Genomic DNA, 19,278 nt, shown 5'->3' with positions numbered 1-19,278 from the left:
CAAATCCGAGGCACCTAGAAAATCTCTGCTCTACCTACCATGCAAATTCCCATGATGCCAGGCTACAGGACAGAACTTCCCAAGATGGCCTCCTGATAGACTTTGAGGAGTGTTAGAAATATACCATAAAAATCAAAGTTTGGCCAGAACCATCCCAGCTTATTCCTGTTATTGTAGGGTAGTTATTACCATCCCCTTTTCACTTTCAAAAGCGTCCTGGTTTGAATGATACAATATATAGTCACCTTACACACAACTGAGAAGAAACTGAAATTTTTCCCAAAATAGTCTATAAATGGGTGTGTGGGATACATATGTGAATGTGAAGGTGGATGGGGTGGGAGAAAGGAAAGAATGGAGGTAAATGGAGAAATAGGATCTCTAGCTCAGTTTTATGTGGGTTTGTCCGTAGTTAGTTCCAGGGACCAACTGCTCATTGACATTTAACATCAGTTATGGAATTAAGCTTTCTATTAGAGCAACTTAACCTGAATTTCCTGGCTCCAATGCTAACTCACCCCCACACTCCCAGATATAACTCACATCTTAGTTCAATTTCCTAAGTTGTGGATGCTAATATCCAGCAACGGATCCTAAAGAAAAGTGTGATTCATTACAGGAAAAGGAATTGTTGATGTAAACAAACCATTATAACTAAAAGAGTTATTGCATGTGTCTGTAGTGTAAGAATACAAAGAAAAGGAGAAGATCAACAGAAATGTTATTCTGGTATCTAAAGCCAAAATTTTTGGTTTTCTTTTCCATAGGGTGTAGGATTTCTGATTTTGGAGATTTTCCCATGCAATAAACTTACTAGCCACGGGAGCCTAATTAAATTTCTTATCCTCTGTCTCTCATTCGTCAGTATAAATGGGTGAACAATGGCACCTCCTTATATTCTGTTGTAAAGATGAAATAAAATAACACACAGAAAGCAGTTAGCACACAGTCAATGCCTAATGGATGTTATTTTTTTTTAAAGAGGAGCAAATTTGTTTCAGTTTAGGACCAACTCTCTCTCTGTCTCTCTCTCTCTCTCCCTCTCTCTCTCTCTCTCTCTCTGTGTGTGTGTGTGTGTGTGTGTGTGTACACAGATAGCATTTTAACAATGGAAAATTTTGACTAGTCTTAGGTAACAGCACAGTTTTATGTAGTGTATGTCAATTAGGAAGTTAGGAAGTCAGGTTTCTCAAAGCCCTACTTTCATCTCAAGAATATTGTGAGGGAAAATATTAAATTATATGGGAGCCCTCTGTTTTTTTTAAGTTTAAACCTCTAAGCAAATTCAAGTATGATGATGATGATGATGATGATGATGGTGATGATGATGATGTGATGGTGGTGATGATGAAAGTGGACTCTTGGGCTTCTGTTTATTAATCTGTCACATGGATATCCAGGAGTACCTTTAATTCAAAATATATGTATTTGAAAGCGCATATTTATTCTAAAGAGCTAAACAGACATGAAGTCCCTAACTATGGTTCCTCCTGGTGCTTCTTCCCCCTGGCCCAACCACCTAGAGTGCAGAGGAGGCAACAGCTTGTCTTCCATGGGCATGGGGGAGCCGAGCCAGGCATCCCTCTTTCTCACGTGCCCACTAACCTACAGGGACCAACAGAAGCTCAGGCAAACCCAATGCCCATGGAGAGACAGAGAATTGCAAGGATGGTGGTATGAAGAGAAGAGGAAATAGGCCAGGCTAGAGAGAGGGCAGCCCTGCATGAGCCAGCAATCCCATGCCCAGATATTAAAGGCACGGTGTGGCATGAAAGGGACACTCACTTGGTGGCGTTCACACCAGCCCTCGAAGACCAGGTGCTTTACTCCTGACAGTAGTGCCTCACAACAGTGCTACCACATAATGGCTCAATAAAACACCCGGTAGGAGTGTCAATATGGAGTATGGGTTCAAGTTAAAGGAAAAGCAAATGTATCAAAGTTGAAGACCACACATAACAACCTGACATAGCTACTTCTTTAGGCTACTATGAAAGTAAAGTGAATTATGTAGTTGGAAAAAAAAAAACATTGAAAGGCTACAAAATTTGCAAAAGACATGCCAAATGTTTGTCATAATACTATAAAGAGGAATGGAGCCCAGCCTTATATTGGAAAAACTTGGAGAACTTTTTTTCCTGAAGTGTGATATACAGAGCCACATGGGATTTTAGTGACCCCAGTTCTAGTAACAGGAAAGTCAAAAGAAAAGAACTGTCATTGGCACCTTCTATTTCATTCATTCCAACTTCTCTAGGAAGTATTCCCCAAAGACAAACCTTGGGTGGACAAGTGTTTTTTCCTAAATGCCACCCTAATGTTGATTCTAATTCAGAGATGACAGGGTGGTTCTTAATGCCTGGCTGTTTTTATCTTTTTGCTTTCCATTCTTCCACCTATTTCCCTTCCAATCTTTTCCATTGTTCTTGTAAGTTAGAGATTTACCAGGTGATTTTAATTGCTGAATACTTTTTTCCCTCTAGTTTCACACCTAATTCACTGGCTTCTACTAAAAATACTATCACTGGACAAAGATGGTTGGTTCACTTCTTTTCTCAATGTTAAAAATTTCTCCCTATCCTCTCCAAGTTTACTATATAGCTTAACTACCAAAGACCTAGCACAGTTATTCTATGACACAACGCTGTAAGTGTCTGAAACTATTAAATGGCAAGTATGGAAAAGCTGTTAAAACCCCTGAAGCAGTGAGAGAGCCAAACAACAAAATGTAGAGAAAGAATGGTATATCCATAGAATATGTTCAGTTTTTCCATGTATGAATGCAGCTACTCTCACCTGTATTTGCTTTTTGTTGATTTAATTTGTTGATTTTCATCCTCACTTTTTTTTCTCTAGGAGAGGATTTAATGCAGTGTCTGAGGATATTCTGTGTGGCTAGCTGCAGTCCAGAGTTACATAAACAGAATTATCTTTTCCCTCTATAGTTCCAAGGATTCCTTGGAACTTATAAGAAAAATTCCCCATTTATTTTATTTTTCCTGTTGAAGTATAATGATGTATAACATTATATTAGTTTCAAGAATATAACATAATGATTTGATATTTATACATATTGTGGAATGATCATAATAAGACTAGTTAACATCTGTCCCCATAAGTAGTTACAAAGTTTTTCTTCTTATCATGAGAACTTTTAAGATCCTACCCTCTTAGTAACCTTCAAATATGCAATACAGTACTATTAACTATAGTCATCATGCTATACATAACGTCTCCATGACTTACTTATTTTATAACTTGGAGGCTTGTACTTTTTGATCCCCTTCTCCCATTTCCATGCCCCCCATCCCACTTTAGACTAACCATAGTGCATGCAGACACATAGTATGTTGCCTGAAAAGTGGGGTCTGTTGAAAGTTACAACAGCAACGAAAGTGTTCCCTGATTTCTTAAGTAACCAACTGAAATGCATACATCCATTGGGGTTAAAACTGTGAAAATGCACTCAAACCATGGGTGCATGCAGTCACAAACCCAAAATTGTAAACCAAGATGTGGCAATAAATTATATGAATGTATATGTTCATATGATACTTTGCTAAATGCACCACCCAAGAGCCTGTTGAGACCATGTTGAGTCAGTGAAATAAAACCAAAGAATTAATGTTGCAAAAGCAAAATTTGACATAATATATATCCCCATGGGCTAAATAAGTTGACCATAACTAAGATTCTGGATGGCAGAGTAATGTATCTTTTCTGCCCACAATTTTTAAAAGTGACTCCGTTGCTGTGTCAGCTACACTTCACTTGGAAAGCTATTGAATTTTCCTTTCTGTTGCCTTAATTTTCTTCTGCAGGAGCACAGAGGGATGCAAGTCCAGGTGGGCACTGTGCCTTCGACTGATTATGCTGTGTAACACAGCAGGGAAACCTCTTATCTCAGGCTGGGGCTGCCTGTTTAAGAATCTTTTTCTTTATAAAAGGTATAAGGTAGTAAACACAGCTGTAGAAAAAGACTCTGTATTTTCTTGCTGTTTGTTTTAATCTATTAAAATAATATAATTAAGAGAGAGCACAAAAACATCTATAACATTATACTATCTGCCCATGTGCATATACATTATGCGCCAAGTTTTACCCAGCTCACAGTGTTTGAATAATCTGAATGGATTTGACTTTAGAAGTGGTTTTTTACATCTTTGCCTACAGTGTTGTCAGATCATAAAAATACAGTGGCTTAGGATCAATGAACTTTAAAATTCTAAATTGATCTTGGAATTAGGATGTTATTAAAGATGACTTAAGCTTCACTCTTGCTATTTCCTTGCCAGAGTTGGATCATTGCTCTGAATTCCTGTCTGCCGATTACTTTTCTTTTAACTCCACAAGGGGTATTTTTTTTAATTGGAATATTTATATATCTTTAAGAAGAATAAAGGTTTTGTAAATAGTATCACAGCCAAACCTTCCTTTCAAGAAGATGAAATCTGAGTTTAGGATGAAGAATATGACTCAATTCAGTTTGCAAAGACATATAATAATATAATCCCATTTACTTCCTACTTAGATGAACTTGAAGTGTTTTCAGCTGTGGTATATTAAATTCGTTTCATAGAGAATAGATTAGAGTGGATACTTAAGGCCTTTTCCTAGCCAGTTATGTTTAAGTTAAATGAATAAACATATTTTAATGTCTTAATTATAAAAATAAAATGTGCAGAAGCCTATGATCTGCACTATCATTTGGAAATAAACTGAAAAACCCTGTTAGGTTGGAATTAAGTGGAAAATAGTTTCCCCCTCTGGGGATTTTTAATATATTCAGAATATTTCTATAATTGTTTGCTAGTGAATCCTTTGAGATTACTTTGGTAGAGACACTCTTGAACTCCAAACACGTTTTTCTTGAGGATGAGGGGCGGGGGGGGGGTACTGAAATTAATTTCAGCATGGGAGGAATCTTTCTACCTATCCTTTCCATCAACTCCCATACTCTTTCCCTCACCTCCCTCCCTGGGTGAGCTCATTGTCAATTCATAAGGGCTTCAAAGCATTTTGGGTTGGGCCTGGTTAGTTCAGCCTTGAGAATACATGGGAAGAACTTTAAACTTCGGTGGGGGAATTAAACAGTTTTGCTAACTCAGAGGGTGAACCACCTCTGAATGTCAGTTCCAAGCCGGTGTGCCTTGCTTTCTGTTGTGAGACACAAAGGCCATTCAGCTGAGTTGCCAAAACCAATGACCAACAACTTGTGATATTTTTGAAAGCTTTCCCCACTTTTGAAACAATCGTTCCTGTCTTTTCACCTCACCTCAATTCATAGAAATATATCTCTTCTAAACAAACATCAGATTGAATATTTCAAGGCTGTTACCTTAAGTTATTATGTGGTCTTAGAGACCTAGTTCAAAGAAAAATGAAACTCCATTGTAAATAGAATTATTCAGATCTATCTCCACAAAATGTATGACAGCCAGCTTTGTTGTGCTTGATATTTCTGGGATGAAAAGTACTCTACATGGTTCATGATCAATAAAGACATAATAACAGTGAACTTCTCTGAAAGCTTTTTTCACTAGACAGATAAAGAAAAGTAATGGATAAAGCATCGCAAATAAAAAGTAAAATAAGCCAAGAATGGGACGTTTAAAAAGCAGGTAGTTCACTGATAAAAATTCTAAAGTCCAAAAGCACTGTATCAAGTTTGCACATATAATGCCAGTATCATATTATGGGTTCCTTTATCTACCTGAATGGCACATCTGGTGGATGTGCATAATGTTTTAAATAAATGAAACAATAGTTTCCGTATTAAAAAGATCTTAAGTACATAAATTAAATATTTTCAGATGCAGTGATTTGACTGAACTTCAAGTCCCAATGAAAGGATGTTCTGCTTTTCACAAGCCTACAAGTAAAGAGTCTTCCAGATGGACCAGAGGGAGAAAACTGCATTTAATGCAGCTTATTGAAATAATCTTTCCCACCCCTTTCCAAGGCACTCCTCCTTCAAATTCAGCGGCACTACCATTTCAGCCCAGAGAAGCAGAGAATTACCAGCAGGCTCTGGAGCGCCTCATCCAGTTAGACGAGGGCCTGCTTCACTGTCAAGGAGATAAGATCACCGCCAACTATTCCCAGTCATCCCAGTTGAGCAGATTGAACGGAGCGTGTTACCCCCCCAAATCGCCAGATTTCGTACTGAATCCCAGAAAAGGCTGATCCGGTGGAAGGAGGGGAGGAAAAGTGTGAATGTATAAGTAGTAAAGGAAAGGAGCTAAAGGGCATGGGGTGGAGAGAAAGGTCTGCCGGAAGCAAAAAGAAGGAAAGCCACGTAGTAGTGTACTCGAACCCCAAAGACCTGCCAGCATTGTCCAGCCAGCGACGCACAGCTCGGGAAACGTTAGGCATTTGCGCGCGCCATCCCTCACGGACACTGGGTGGCGCTCACGGTAAACACTTGCACTTCTCTTAGGGTCCGTCCCGCCCCCCACGTCCGCCCCCTCTCGCCCCGTGCAAATTTCGGCTACCAGGAGATGGAATTACTCACATTCTTCCTACGTGTCTCAGTGGGGAGAGTACTTCTGGATAATTTTGCTGCCGTGGAGCTGTTCCTCCACGACTGGGCCTGTCGGTGGGTTTTGAAAGAGGCAACAGCTCGCTGGCCTTAAAGCAAAGTTCTAGGCCTTGGTGTGATTACCACCCACAGTACCAGCAAAAGTTTCTACCCTGAGAGCCGAGATTCTCAGAGCTTTTGCGCCCGGGGTTTTGATCCGAAGCGGGGCGGTGGGAGGGGGGGGGGAATGTGGGGGGGGGGATGGGGGGCAGGCCCCGTTGCCACAAGGACTCCAAAACGTTAAATGAAATGGAACTATATTGTGATCAAACTCCTTTTAACCTAGAGCTCCCTCCTCCTCCCGCTGCCTATGAAGAAAGGGTAGGGGGAACTGGAGTCCAGCTAGAAAAGAACAAAATCAAGAAAGTTAAGGTTCTGGATCTCCAGAGGCACACCCAGATTTGGAGGTCTCACACAGCAGCGGCCTCTGTGCCAGTGCCTCTAGTCTGGCATGTGGGCCAGCGCTTTAGGAACTGAAACAAAGACGTTAAATCCTTCCCTACCACCCCGTTCTTTTTTGTGTTGGATAAAATACGAGAATGTCTTTTTTTGACGGAGGGAAAAGCAAAATTTAGTAAGGTCTAAACTAACTTAAAAAAAATAAAAATAAAAATAAATAAACTAACTTAACATTGTAACATTGTGTTCTCGACCAGATCCCTAACTTCTAAATCATGCCCCAAATTTGCAGTTTCCAATCTCATACTAGTTGAAATCTGCTTTCTCAGCAAGGTCTAAGGACATAACCATTTGGAGCATAGTCGTATTGACCTTATTTCCCTCTGCCTAGTAACTTTTAAATCTATAACAAATAAAAAGTGGGGGGTGTGGGGACCCGCTAAGGTAGCCCAGCTCCCTGCTCCACTTGCCTTTGCCAGGAGGTGCTTTGACCCATCCTTGGCATTACTCTGGGGAAGCGATTCATGTAATTAAATGGCAGGATGTGTGTAAGGTGACTCAGTGGGTGCCAAGAACTTCTCCAGCACAGAGACCAGAACTGCAAGCAGTACGGGTTTGGCACTGCTTTCCTGATGTCCTGTAGTTCTTCACAGTTTAAACCCAGGGGGTGAGCTGCGATGCCAACATCGACAGCGTGAGACAAGGGGTAAACAGCCAAGGCTCTGTTTCCTGGTGGACTATCTCAGAGAAGTTCAGGGCTGCACAGGCCTAAAGCAGGAGGCTTGGGCCAGGGTGGGGAAGGGGGTGCAGGGAGAGGGGGAATGCTGTGGGGACCCTGTGACACACACCTCCCCTTCCCTGTGCACTCCTGTCCTAAAACTGTCCCCAAAGGGTAGTGCGGCAATAGCTGTGGTTTTACCACACCCAGACTGCAGAAGCGAGGAGTTAGTGCACGTGTGGTCACTCCAGTTTGCAGTTCCGCAGCTAGGCTGACATCCTGCCCTGAGTTCCAGAACCCTGGCTCTCCCTGCCAGCCTATTTTGGGTCAGAGTAGCTCTATGACTAAGGTAAGGCTAAACTAGCACCGAACACAACTAACGTGGACACTTTCTTCAGTTGAGAGTGGGTGGGTGAGGGAGTGAGAGGCCCCACCAGCCCAGGTTCTAGGTTCTGGGTCTTAGGTTCTCGGTCTCAGACTCCCTGGAGATAGATGCTGGGAGGGCCCAAATCAGGATCCAGCTCCTGCAGTTGCCTATTTTAGGGGAGTGGATATGGGGGCGCGGTAGTTTGACTTATGTTAAATTTCTAAGCTCCCAACTGCATCACCACTACAGCAAGAGTGACTGTCATGAAAAGCAAACTCTGCACCTCCAGTACCAAGTGTTTGATTATGGAGCCTTTATTCCCTTTGCATATCAGTTGAGGCATGTCTGCCACGGGAAATGAAGGGAAGGAGAATACAGAAAGCGGGACTTGGGAATTAGAAAGGCAAGCCCTTTGCTGCCACGTCCATGGAGCTTGGAGGGGGAGATTCGTGGACTTCACCTAACCTCACCCCAAACAGCTTTTGTCCCTACTTCCTAGTCTTCCTAGGGTTTCCCCATTCGGTCCTGGAGTAATGATAGATCGTAAGTGAACCATTCACTTCTGCAGGAGTATTTGGCCACTGAACACAGTTATAGACCCTCTATTCCAATGGCGTCCGCGTAGACAAGAATATTGAACAAAATGTGCGGCTGCCTGCTCTTCTTGGGGACCAGCAATTTTGGCATCATTAAGTTATTTGTGCTTGTGACAATGATATTTTTAAATGATTGTAGAGATTTAGGGTTGCAGGAACTCTCTCTGCCATTAACAGCTCAATGGACAGCGTGCATTCTTGAGCATCCTTATCCAGCCCTTGTCTGAGAAGTAAGTACTCATCTTGTGCAAAAGAAGTGCTTGCTGCAAATTTGTGTCATTCCCCAAATCACAAATTTTCAACACCCGTAAGTTGCAACTTGGTTCTCAGCACCCCACCAAAAATATTGCTCTCTATTCCTTCTCACCTCCGGTCCCACATCCCTGCTCCCTCCCCCCATACCCTGCTTTGATTCCTCATTTCAACATCAGCCCTCAGTTCCACACAAGCCCCAGTTGCAAGCCACAGGGGTGGGGAGGTAGGGAACAAGGAAAGACCATCGCCGACCTCATCCCCCAAACATGTGCACTTTCCGAGGCTGCTGATTGGAACACATTGTCTCCAGACATTACTGAGCTGGGTGTTGGGGCTCCTGCGTTGTCTTTGGTATTCACTGAAAACAGATTGTCTGAGACACCCTCCCCCAACAAGCAACAACAACACACACGCGTGCGCCCCCCCCCTCGCGCGCGCGCGCGCGCGCGCACACACACACACACACACACACACACACTCCTCCCCACCCCCTCCATTTTTTTCTCCCTCTTTTTTAAGCAATGCTTTGTTGTGCTAAAACTAGTTGGACGAGTTAGGGTGTTGCTGCTGCTCCCGAGGCCCTGGCCAATGGAACCCGATCCACCCCGCTGTGCGTAAGCGCGCAATTAAGGATTTAACCAAGGCTGTGCTGCGCCTCAGCCATCAGTCAGCCAGCCGGAGACAGAGCCTCCACGACTCCCAGCCTCCTCCTCGCCGCCGCCGCCGCCGCCTCCTTTTCTCCTCCTCCTCCTCTTCCTCCTCCTCCCTCGCTCCCACAGCCATGTCTGCTTAGACCAGAGCAGCCCCACAGCCAACTCGGGCAGCAGCCGCCGCCACAGCAGCAAGGACAGCCGCCGCCTGTGAGCGATGACAGGAGTGTTTGACAGAAGGGTCCCCAGCATCCGATCCGGCGACTTCCAAGCTCCGTTCCAGACGTCCGCAGCCATGCACCATCCGTCTCAGGAATCGCCAACTTTGCCCGAGTCGTCGGCCACCGATTCCGACTACTACAGTCCCACGGGGGGAGCCCCACACGGCTACTGCTCTCCTACCTCGGCTTCCTACGGCAAAGCGCTCAACCCCTACCAGTACCAGTACCATGGCGTGAACGGCTCCGCCGGCAGCTACCCCGCCAAAGCTTACGCCGACTACAGCTACGCCAGCCCCTACCACCAGTACGGCGGCGCTTACAACCGCGTCCCGAGCGCCACCAGCCAGCCAGGTATGGGGGGGGGGCGGGATGGGGGCAGATACAGGGGCAGCCAGAACTCCAGAGGCGCGAAGTGGGGTGGAAGATTGGGGCCCGCGACAACCACTACAGTGGGGGCGCGCCCGGCAGAAGGGAGGGGGGCCTGGACTCTGCAACCAAGAGAGGTTCTCCTGGGCCAGCATTTTAGGGATTCTTAGAAGAATCTTCCTTAGTAGAATCCTCCACTCCGGCACCTGGGGGTGGGGGGCCCTCAAGTTTCTGGATTCCCAACTTGCCTGGTCTGGAAGCCAACTAGGCTGCAAAGGGGCTAGGGGTGGAGAGAAGAAAGAATCAAGCAGCCTGAGTGGCGTTTGCGTAATAAAGGGGAGGTTAGTCGTTGGAATTGTTGGTGAGCGTGCTCGGTTGGTGCGAGTGGGAGTGGAAGGTTGCCTCAAAGACTCTGTCGGGATTAGTCTGAGAGCAGCCACGAGCCAGCGTGGTGTCGGTGCCCTGGGCGCGCGGGGTGGGGGTTGAGGACTGGGGAGCTGCAGCCCGCCAGAGGAAGAACGCGCAGAGAGCCTTGTGGTTTATCCAGGGCATTTCCAAAAACAAAAAGGCATTTAAGGGTGGAGGAGGGTTGCTGAGGGGTGCGTACAATTTCTCTTCCTCTTCCCCACCTCCTCTCTTTTCGCCTTGAAACTTAGTTGGAGAGTTGAAGAGGGTTAGCTTGGGCGGTAAGAGGCATGAGGTCTCCTTGGAGAGGTTTTGCTGGTTGGGTTTGATCTCTTCCCACTAGCATATTAATAATCCTGCTAATATTAGAATCCCCTTCTTTGGCAGAATAGAGACCACAGCTCTCATTCTCCACCCTTTCCTCTCTCCCAGGAGCTTGCCACACACACACACACACACACACACACACACACACACACACAGGGGAAAGGTTCTCCACCCCTTGCAGAGATGGTACTTTTGATAAGGTGGTACTTTTCGGAAAGGGGACTTGTGGCCCCAGGGTATGTTTGTAAGACAGGCTTTCAGAAAGTCTTCCCGCGCCCCCCCCCCCACCAAATATATTCACGACTTTGAGAAATTCGTCCTGACCTGCCGCCCCTTTCCTACGAAAACACCCCAGCACCCAATTCTTTTCAATGTGTGACTCTTACTAAATTTTAAAAGAAAGCCCAGGGGGTGGTATGTCTTCGTTCCTTTCAGTGTCTCTTTATTTCGTGCATAAGTGAAAGATTTTTTTTTTCTTTTGGCCAAGAACTTATTAAGTCTATTTGTAAAAGAAACCAGACACATCTGTGCCCTCGCAGATCTGCAGGGAGATTATGGGGGCTGCATAATCGGCCCTCTGTCTTCAGCGGCCTGGACCTTTTGCTGCTGAATTGAAGGAGCATAGTTTGCTTGTGGGTCTTTGAACTTTGGAGACCTCGGTTAGCGTCTTCCCTGCCCAAGCGTCTGGTCTCTGCGGGCGCCCGAACAGACGCCGACAGAAGTAGCGGGGCGGAGGGGGGGGGGGCGGGGGATGTCAAGGCCCAGGGCCTTCCCTTGAAGCCCCAGGAGGCGCTGGCCACGCTCGCCCAAAAACGAGGGTGAGCACAGGGTGGGAGTAAAAACAGGTCAGGGTGCAACAGGAACGGCTGCAAGGGCTAAATCCCAGACTCCAAGAAGGGAGCTGTGCTGTACAAAGAGCTCTGCACAAGCCCACAAGAACCTGAATGAACAGAGTAGGGAATTAATCAAACCACCTGGCTTTTCCACCGTTTCGGAGAGGGGCATATTTCTCTGGGTCTTGTTAAGCAAAGGAGGTGCCACGGGGATGGAAGACTGCGTGGTAAACAGAACAAAACAACACAAGTAAACAAAACCCCTAAGGACTGTATTTGAGGGTTCTGTAAACGAAACACTGTCGACAAACTCTAACCGAGTCTGTTTTGATTATTTAGAGAAAGAAGTGGCCGAGCCCGAGGTGAGGATGGTGAATGGCAAACCAAAGAAAGTTCGTAAACCCAGGACTATTTATTCCAGCTTTCAGCTGGCCGCGTTGCAGAGAAGGTTTCAGAAGACTCAGTACCTCGCCCTGCCCGAACGCGCGGAGCTGGCCGCCTCGCTGGGACTGACGCAAACGCAGGTAAATCCGCCGGCGGCCCGGCCGGAGCCCCGCCTCGGCTGCCTGCTGGGCCGCGCGGTTCCGTCCCGACGGGCTGGAACCGACTGGATAGCACCCGCCAGAAACTCGCAGACAGAGAGACACGGCCCCCAGCCCTTACCTCCACGAGCCCGGCCGGGTGTCGCCGCCGTGCGACTGTGGGGACGGGATGGAGACGTCGCTCACCCCCCCACCCCTCGCTTCGGGCCTCCAGGGGCGAGGGGCCGGTTTCCTAGATTGGAAACAAGGGGAGGGTCATTTCTAGGACACTCTCACGGCCTTGAGAAATTGGTCCTCTTCACAGTGCTGAGCCTCTGGGGGTGAGCCGGCCCGGCGGCTTCGCGTTGGTCCCGGGCAGTGAAGGTCGCCTCCGGCAGGAAAGCTGAAAGGTCACGCCCCGCTCCTGCGGAGCTTTCAGCCGTAGCAGCCAGAGGGTCTCAAAGTGAGGGGGGGGGGGAGGGAGGGGGCGCTGTGGTGAGGGGGATATCATCCCCTGCTTGTCCCATTCCCTTCACCCCCACTGCAACCCTGCTGGGGCCTATTAAAAAAAAAATGAAGAATGTTCGAATCGCCGCCCAGAGCTGCAGGCGCATTCTGACCTTTGGAAGCTGAGGAGGGAGTGGAGGGAATTGGGAGGGAGATGGGGACACCGCTCCTTTCCCTCCACACTCGCGCGCGCACAGCCAGCCCCAAGGCCCTCGCGCGGCTCTCGAGCCATTGTTTTGGAGACCTTCGCGGCGCCGCGTTTCGCGCGCACGGCGCAGGCCCACACGTGGGCGCACGCCGCGGGGACCTTCGCGCCCCCCTCCCCCCGCCCGAACAAAAACTACAAACCGCGGCCTCCGAGTCACGCCCTTGCGGCGGCCGGTGAGCACCTAGCCGGTCAGGGTGTCCTCTCGGGGCCCCTGATCCGGGCTTGGCCTCCTGCTCGGCCCCCTGACTTTAGGCCGCGAGCAACAGGGAGACGCCAGGTCCGGGCCACTTGGAGGCCCAAGATGCCTCCAGTCGCCGCTCTGGGGAAGGCGCGGGCGGCCTCTGAGTGACCCGGTAACGTGTGCCTTTGTTCCCCCACCCAGGTGAAAATCTGGTTTCAGAACAAAAGATCCAAGATCAAGAAGATAATGAAAAACGGGGAGATGCCCCCGGAGCACAGCCCCAGCTCCAGCGACCCCATGGCGTGTAACTCGCCCCAGTCTCCGGCGGTGTGGGAGCCCCAGGGCTCGTCCCGCTCGCTCAGCCACCACCCTCATGCCCACCCTCCGACCTCCAACCAGTCCCCCGCGTCCAGCTACCTGGAGAACTCGGCTTCCTGGTACCCGAGCGCGGCCAGCTCAATCAATTCCCACCTGCCGCCTCCTGGCTCCTTACAGCACCCGCTGGCGCTGGCCTCCGGGACACTCTATTAGGCGGCTTGCTCTTGCTCTCTTTTTGGGACTGCTGTGTTTTGCTGTTTTAGAGAGTCATAAAGAAAGGAATTCATTTGGGGAAGGTTGGAAAATGGAAACAAAAAAGATTCATGTGTAAAGCTTTTTTGCATGTAAGTTATTGCATTTCAAAGGATCCCCAGCCCCTCTTTTTTTTACTGACGAACTTTTTTGCGCAACTGTGGACACTATCAATGGTGCCTTGAAATCTATGACCTCAACTTTTCAAAAGACTTTTTTTCAATGTTATTTTAACCATGTAAATAAGTGTAGATAGAGGAATTAAACTGTATATTCTGGATAAATAAAATTATTTCGACCATGAAAGCAAAATGTTTCTAAAAAAATACTCCTTTTGCCCTCCTTATAATCGGCTAGTGACGTTTTATGCAGGCAATTAAAGGAAGGCCAACTCTGCAGAGATCCAATATGGCAAAAAGGAAAACAGAAATTGGGGACTGCATGGATGCAAAGCTGTACACGTGTATGTGTTGGGTGCTGTCCTTTATGTGTTTATATACATATGTGGCCTGTTTATAGTCCTGCCATAAAATATATATTTAGGTGGGGGGTTTTTTTGTTTTGTTTTTGTTTTTGTTTTTTTGCCTAACCACAAAAACATTTAGATAATTTTAAGTTTTACCCCAAATTGTTTCAGGTAGAAAGTAATGCTGGCATCTAAATCCGGTCCTCCCACCCTGTGTGTGAGTCAAAAAGCAGAAATCCATCAATAATCACTCTGAATTCTAAGCTCAAAGCAATTATCATGGAGAACCCCAAACCCCCCCCCCAAAAAAAACAGCCTCTGTGTATTGGCAGAGCAATTAGACAAATGACAATCCCTTCTAATCGGAGCTTCCAGAGATGAGGAGGAGGAGGTGGAGGAGGAGGAGGAGACAAGAAGAAGAAGAAGAAGAAGAAGAAGAAGAAGAAGAAGAAGAAGAAGGGCAAGAAGAAGAAGGGCAAGAAGAAGGAGGAGGAGAGAAATTATTGAACAAGAAGAAGAAATTTTCCTTCCTATTACAGTTTTTTTTTTTAATTTGAAATATTTGCAGCATGGCAAATGGTAGGATCTTGGACGCCTTGGTGTATGACTAAAAATTTATTTCAGCTCTTTCAGAGAGGAAAGGATCACAGGGCTTGAGAACAATGATAAACCTAAATCAGTAAGGCAAGCAGGGCATGGGTGGGGGGTGGGGGGTCATTTCTTCTCCTGCCAAGAGAGGGAACTGCAGAGTGGAGGAAAGGAATGAAAGCATTTTGGCCCGGTTTTGATTTCATCTCGTGTGAGATAATATTATAAATATTTTTTTTCCTCCATCCTCTTTACCACTCTGTTTTTTTCACGAAGGAGCTCTTTCTGCTTTGCTTTTACATAAAACAGTGGCAAAGCAGGTTCCAAACGATGGGAAATTGAATCTGTTTGCAGGGATTTCTCCTTTGTGAAGCCTTCTTAGGGGCAGAGAGGAAGGACTTGTAGCAACTTTGGCCTGTGTCCCATCCTTCTCCCTGTGGCCCTGCACAGAGACATCCACACTGTGACCAGAGATGCAGCCTGGTCTAGAGCTGTGCTCTCCGGCCTGACTTGTGGGCATCTTTTTGACTGTCTGTCGTTTAGTACGCCTGACTCTGTTTCCTCAGGATACCAAGGGAAATCCTATGTTGGGAATTACAAGATGCGTACGATATATTTTACAGCTAAGAAGTCGGCAGCAATAAATGTGACAAAAGAGTCTTCTTAAGTGGGGGGGGGAGGGTTGGAGATTATCACATAAAAAATTACATCCTGTCATCTGAGGATTTCTGAGAAGGTTCTTCCAGGGTTGGGAAACTAGACCTGAAAAGGCACGCTACGTGCCCGGAGGGGAATTTACCTGTGTGTTCGCTTTTTCTCCTTCTCTCTCTCTCTCCTTTCCTCTCCTCCCCATCTCCTCGATTCCTTTCCTTTCTAGCCTGCCCATTTGCCACGGCTTGGGCCTCGGTGGGAATCTCAATAGTCTTCTTGCGCACCCTGCCGGGACCCCGGGGCAGCACCCTGGCCCAGGCCAGGGCTGTGGACCCCTCCTCCTCCTCCATCCCCAAGCCCGCGCGGCCGCTTTTCTTGCCGCTGCTTTTCCTCCTCTGCATTCCCTTCCAGCCCTCCTTTCTTGCAAGAAGTTCCGGGTGGCGACGCACCTGGGGGCAAGCCTAGGAAACCCCACTTTGTTTTTTGCACTGGCAGAGAAGGGGAGGATGGTGGGGAAGGGGTGGAGGGATATACTTCCTACTTTGCTTTCTTCTTTTGTAAAGATTTTGAGTTTCCTTTACACGGAAGCCGGCGCTTTATAACCCGGGAAACCGGCTTCGAGAAACCCTGCGCCGCCGTCGATCCGAGAGCAGCAGACGGACTTTCCCCCGCGCCCTCGAGTGCGTGTTTGGGGAAGCTGGAGGGGGCGCACCTACTGTCCGCCTCTAGCATTTCTCATCCACTGGCCGCCTGAGAGTGGAGGGAATGTGCGTGGAAGATGCTCCTTCCTTTTCTGCACACGGAGAGGGCTGGTGTTTTTCTAGCCTTCCCTGTTACCTCCCCACCTCCATTCCTGGCTTCTAAAGGGGATCCCTTCCCTACATCCCCAGTCACCGGAGACGGTCAAGCTGAGAGAAGGGTGAGTTAGGATTTTTCCCGGGAAAGAAGAGAGAAGCTCTTCTTTAAGGACCACCCTTCCACCTCCAGCCTTGACGCTGCTTGCTTTTAAGGACATTAGTCTGTCGCTGCGACACCGGCAGGCATAGCGCGGACAGGCTTGGTTTCAGGATTGCTTTCCGTGTGCTAATCTCACTTCTTCCACTCGCAATGGCCTCTTCTCTTGAGCGGTTGTTGGTGTGTGTGTGTTTTTTTTTTTTAACTTGGTCTGGGAGCCACGGACAAAAATATTCTGGCAAACCATTCTGCAGCGGGTTTTCCCTGGCACCATGGGGATTCTCCCAGGAGAATTAACTCCCTGCAGTCCTGCGCCCAAGGATGTAAAAATAACAGATCTTGAGCAAAGTCTAAAAATATCTGTGTGATGTTTCTCTCCCTTGCCCTTCCTCCCACCTTCCCTCTTTCTCTTTATTGTTTATTCCTGTATCTAATACAAACGTGCACTACTCCCCACCATTATTTGCAGTATGCCTGACCCACCTCTCCCGGGCTTCTGTCTGCCCCTTCTGGTCCCCACTTGCCTGGCTTTCAATCTAGTGCTCCCAAGATGTTAAGCCCACCCCAAGATTTAATTTTCTTTTCCGTGGGCCTCTTCACCATCCCCACCATACTCCCGAGCCTCTACGCCTATTTTCGGACCTCCTTACAAAGCCCAGGAGGCCCGGGGCATGCCGGCAGGGCCAGTGCGATTCCTTGGTGCCCTCTCCGCCTCCTGGGCCCTCCTGTAAAAGATCAGATAAATTGGTCTTTGTTTGAAGCTCTTACGCGGATTTCTGCCCTTTTTCCCCCCTTTTTCCTGGCGGCCACCTCCTTGTGGAACAGGGGGCGGCTTGGGGAGCCGAGAGAAGCCGCATTCCTGTGGGTGCCAGGCGGCTCCAGTGCTGAGCCACAGGGCCTGAGACACACACACAGAGGAACCCGCAGACCTCGCTGCCCTTGATCTCTCTCTCCCTCTCTCTCTCTCCCTCCCCCTCTCCATCTCCTTCTTCCTCCCTCCTTCTTGGGGCACCCAGCCGGGAGCCTGTCGACCCACACTCAGATCCACCCAGGTCTCGGCCTCCGGCAAGAGCATGTTGACCCGCACACCAAACACACGCACACACCCCCTCCTGGGGACCATAGCCAGGCCAGGATCTCCCCGCCCATGCCAATCCTTTCTCTCCCGCCCCTCATCCCACAATCCCAGACGCGCCGGCTGGCCTCCGTTGGCTCCTTTGATCCCACTGGATGCCCCACGGCTCGCGGCGTCCTGGCCGCGCAGTCCTGGGAGTCGCCCACGGCGCGCCAAGGCCTGGCGGTGCTCGCCTCCTCCCGGCGCGCCCAACAGTTTACTCCGGCCTTGATACCATTGGGTCTCCTGATCTCCCCCGCCCGAAGTGCAAGGGATGCCTCCTGGAACATTGCCCCTGACCCCCCGCCCTCCATCAGTCCTTCCTTTTATTCGAGGAGAGGACCTTTAGGGCTACCCAACCAGCACCCTCCCCGCCTCGTCCCCGCAACCCCTTGGATCGCGCGCCTCCCACTGGCCACTGGGATCTCGCCAACCCGGAGCTCTCTAGTCCTCTCCAGAGGCACGCCCTGAGGGCAGACGCCCTCCGGCACCTCTGGGAAGCGCGCCACAACGGCGGATCCGCCTGCGGTCACCCCTCTCCTCCAGCCTAAAGCACCCCCCTCCCACAGCGGCTGGGTGGAGGCTTCCGCCTCGGGTGAGGTTGGGGAGGGGGCGCTGCTACTCGCTCCCGCCTTCCACTCTTGTTCCGAAGTTGCCTGCGGTCCTTGCATACTGTACTTGGTTTTTTTCAGAGGCACAGCGAACTCTGGGCCTCGAAAACAGCCCAAATAGCGGTAGCACATGTGGGATTGGCTAAATATTTTTCTACGCAGCCCTGCCGCCCCCCACCCCGCCCCATCTGCGTTTTCTTTTGCATTTGACAAGCTTTAGGTTCCCCTGTGGAAAGGGGCAGAAAGTATACAGTGTATCTACTAAGGAGGGGCGGGGGTGGGATGGAGGGGAAGCTTCCCTTTCAATCATCTAGGGTTGCCAGCTGAAATGTAATAACCTGTTTTATAGGTCGCGCTCTAACACTGAAGATAGGAACCGGGGGAATTTACATGAATCTGTCTTTAAAGGATATAAGAATTTTGTTTTGCAGCGATTAATGTTTCTGTTCTTTTGTTCGCTGGGGCTTCTTATTTACTTCTGATTTGTGGGGGTCCGAAGGAGTCTCTGCCAAAAGTGCATATATTATTGAGTCTGTTCCACATCCTAAACCAAGATTTATATAAAACCGTGAAATACCACACATTACGACCTTTCCCACAGGAAGGGGGAAAAATGGTTTCATAACATCACTACACACACACACACACACACACACACACACACTCCAAGTTTCAGTAATGATTCTATCTCCACAATTCACAGTCTAATGTATTTTTTAAAGAAGTGAGTGGGGTTGAAGGGCTATAAACAGTTCCCAAGCTATGATTTTTTTTAAGTTTTTTTTTGTTTTTTGTTTTTTGTTTTGTTTTTTGTTTGTTTTTTTGGTTTTTTTGCTTGCAAAGGTGAGAAGACAGAAATCTGCCACTGGAAGCTTATTGTCATCCAAGGACTGTTTTGGCCACTTGCCATTTGCAAGGTGGGATATTAAGGGTAGGCGAAGAGGCAGAATATGGACTCAGCTTTCATCTATAAACAGGGGTCACTAAACAAGGAACATTTCATTTTTGCCCTTAAATTCATAGGAGCTAGGAAGTCTGCTTGCCACTGGAGGGTGGCTCTGGTTGGGCAGCTCCTAGGGCTGTGAGGTGGTAGGAGGAGGGAGAATCATCATATACTGTTATAGAGGCTGGAAGAGAGGCTCAGGAAATTCTCTGCACTCCTGGTGAGAAAACTGAGGTCTTGGAGATAT

At 48.1% G+C, this 19,278-nt stretch overlaps 1 protein-coding gene across 1 annotated transcript; it reads left to right on the top strand.

Annotated features, from left to right (window-relative positions):
* Positions 1-9,782: 9,782 nt before the first annotated feature.
* On the top strand, positions 9,783-13,665 carry DLX5 (distal-less homeobox 5). The gene is made up of 3 exons (XM_047094756.1): positions 9,783-10,137; positions 12,057-12,241; positions 13,336-13,665. Exons 1-3 carry the CDS (start codon positions 9,783-9,785, stop codon positions 13,663-13,665), a joined length of 870 nt encoding a protein of 289 aa, XP_046950712.1.
* Positions 13,666-19,278: the final 5,613 nt, after the last annotated feature.

Source organism: Lynx rufus, unplaced genomic scaffold (genome assembly GCF_022079265.1).
Source record: "Lynx rufus isolate CCGP_SWC_20201006 ecotype Redwood Valley unplaced genomic scaffold, mLynRuf1.p SCAF_4, whole genome shotgun sequence".
Lineage (NCBI taxonomy): Eukaryota > Metazoa > Chordata > Mammalia > Carnivora > Felidae > Lynx > Lynx rufus.
The sequence above is the reverse complement of the archived record's forward strand: the minus strand, read 5'-3'. Positions and strand labels throughout refer to the sequence as shown.

Excerpts from the sequence above, each read along its gene's own strand:
- DLX5 (XM_047094756.1), top strand. The coding sequence starts at position 9,783 with ATGACAGGAGTGTTTGACAGAAGGGTCCCCAGCATCCGATCCGGCGAC. Across the intron at positions 10,138-12,056 it reads GAGCGCCACCAGCCAGCCAG|AGAAAGAAGTGGCCGAGCCC; the intron begins GTATGGGGGGGG and ends TTGATTATTTAG. Across the intron at positions 12,242-13,335 it reads TGGGACTGACGCAAACGCAG|GTGAAAATCTGGTTTCAGAA; the intron begins GTAAATCCGCCG and ends TCCCCCACCCAG.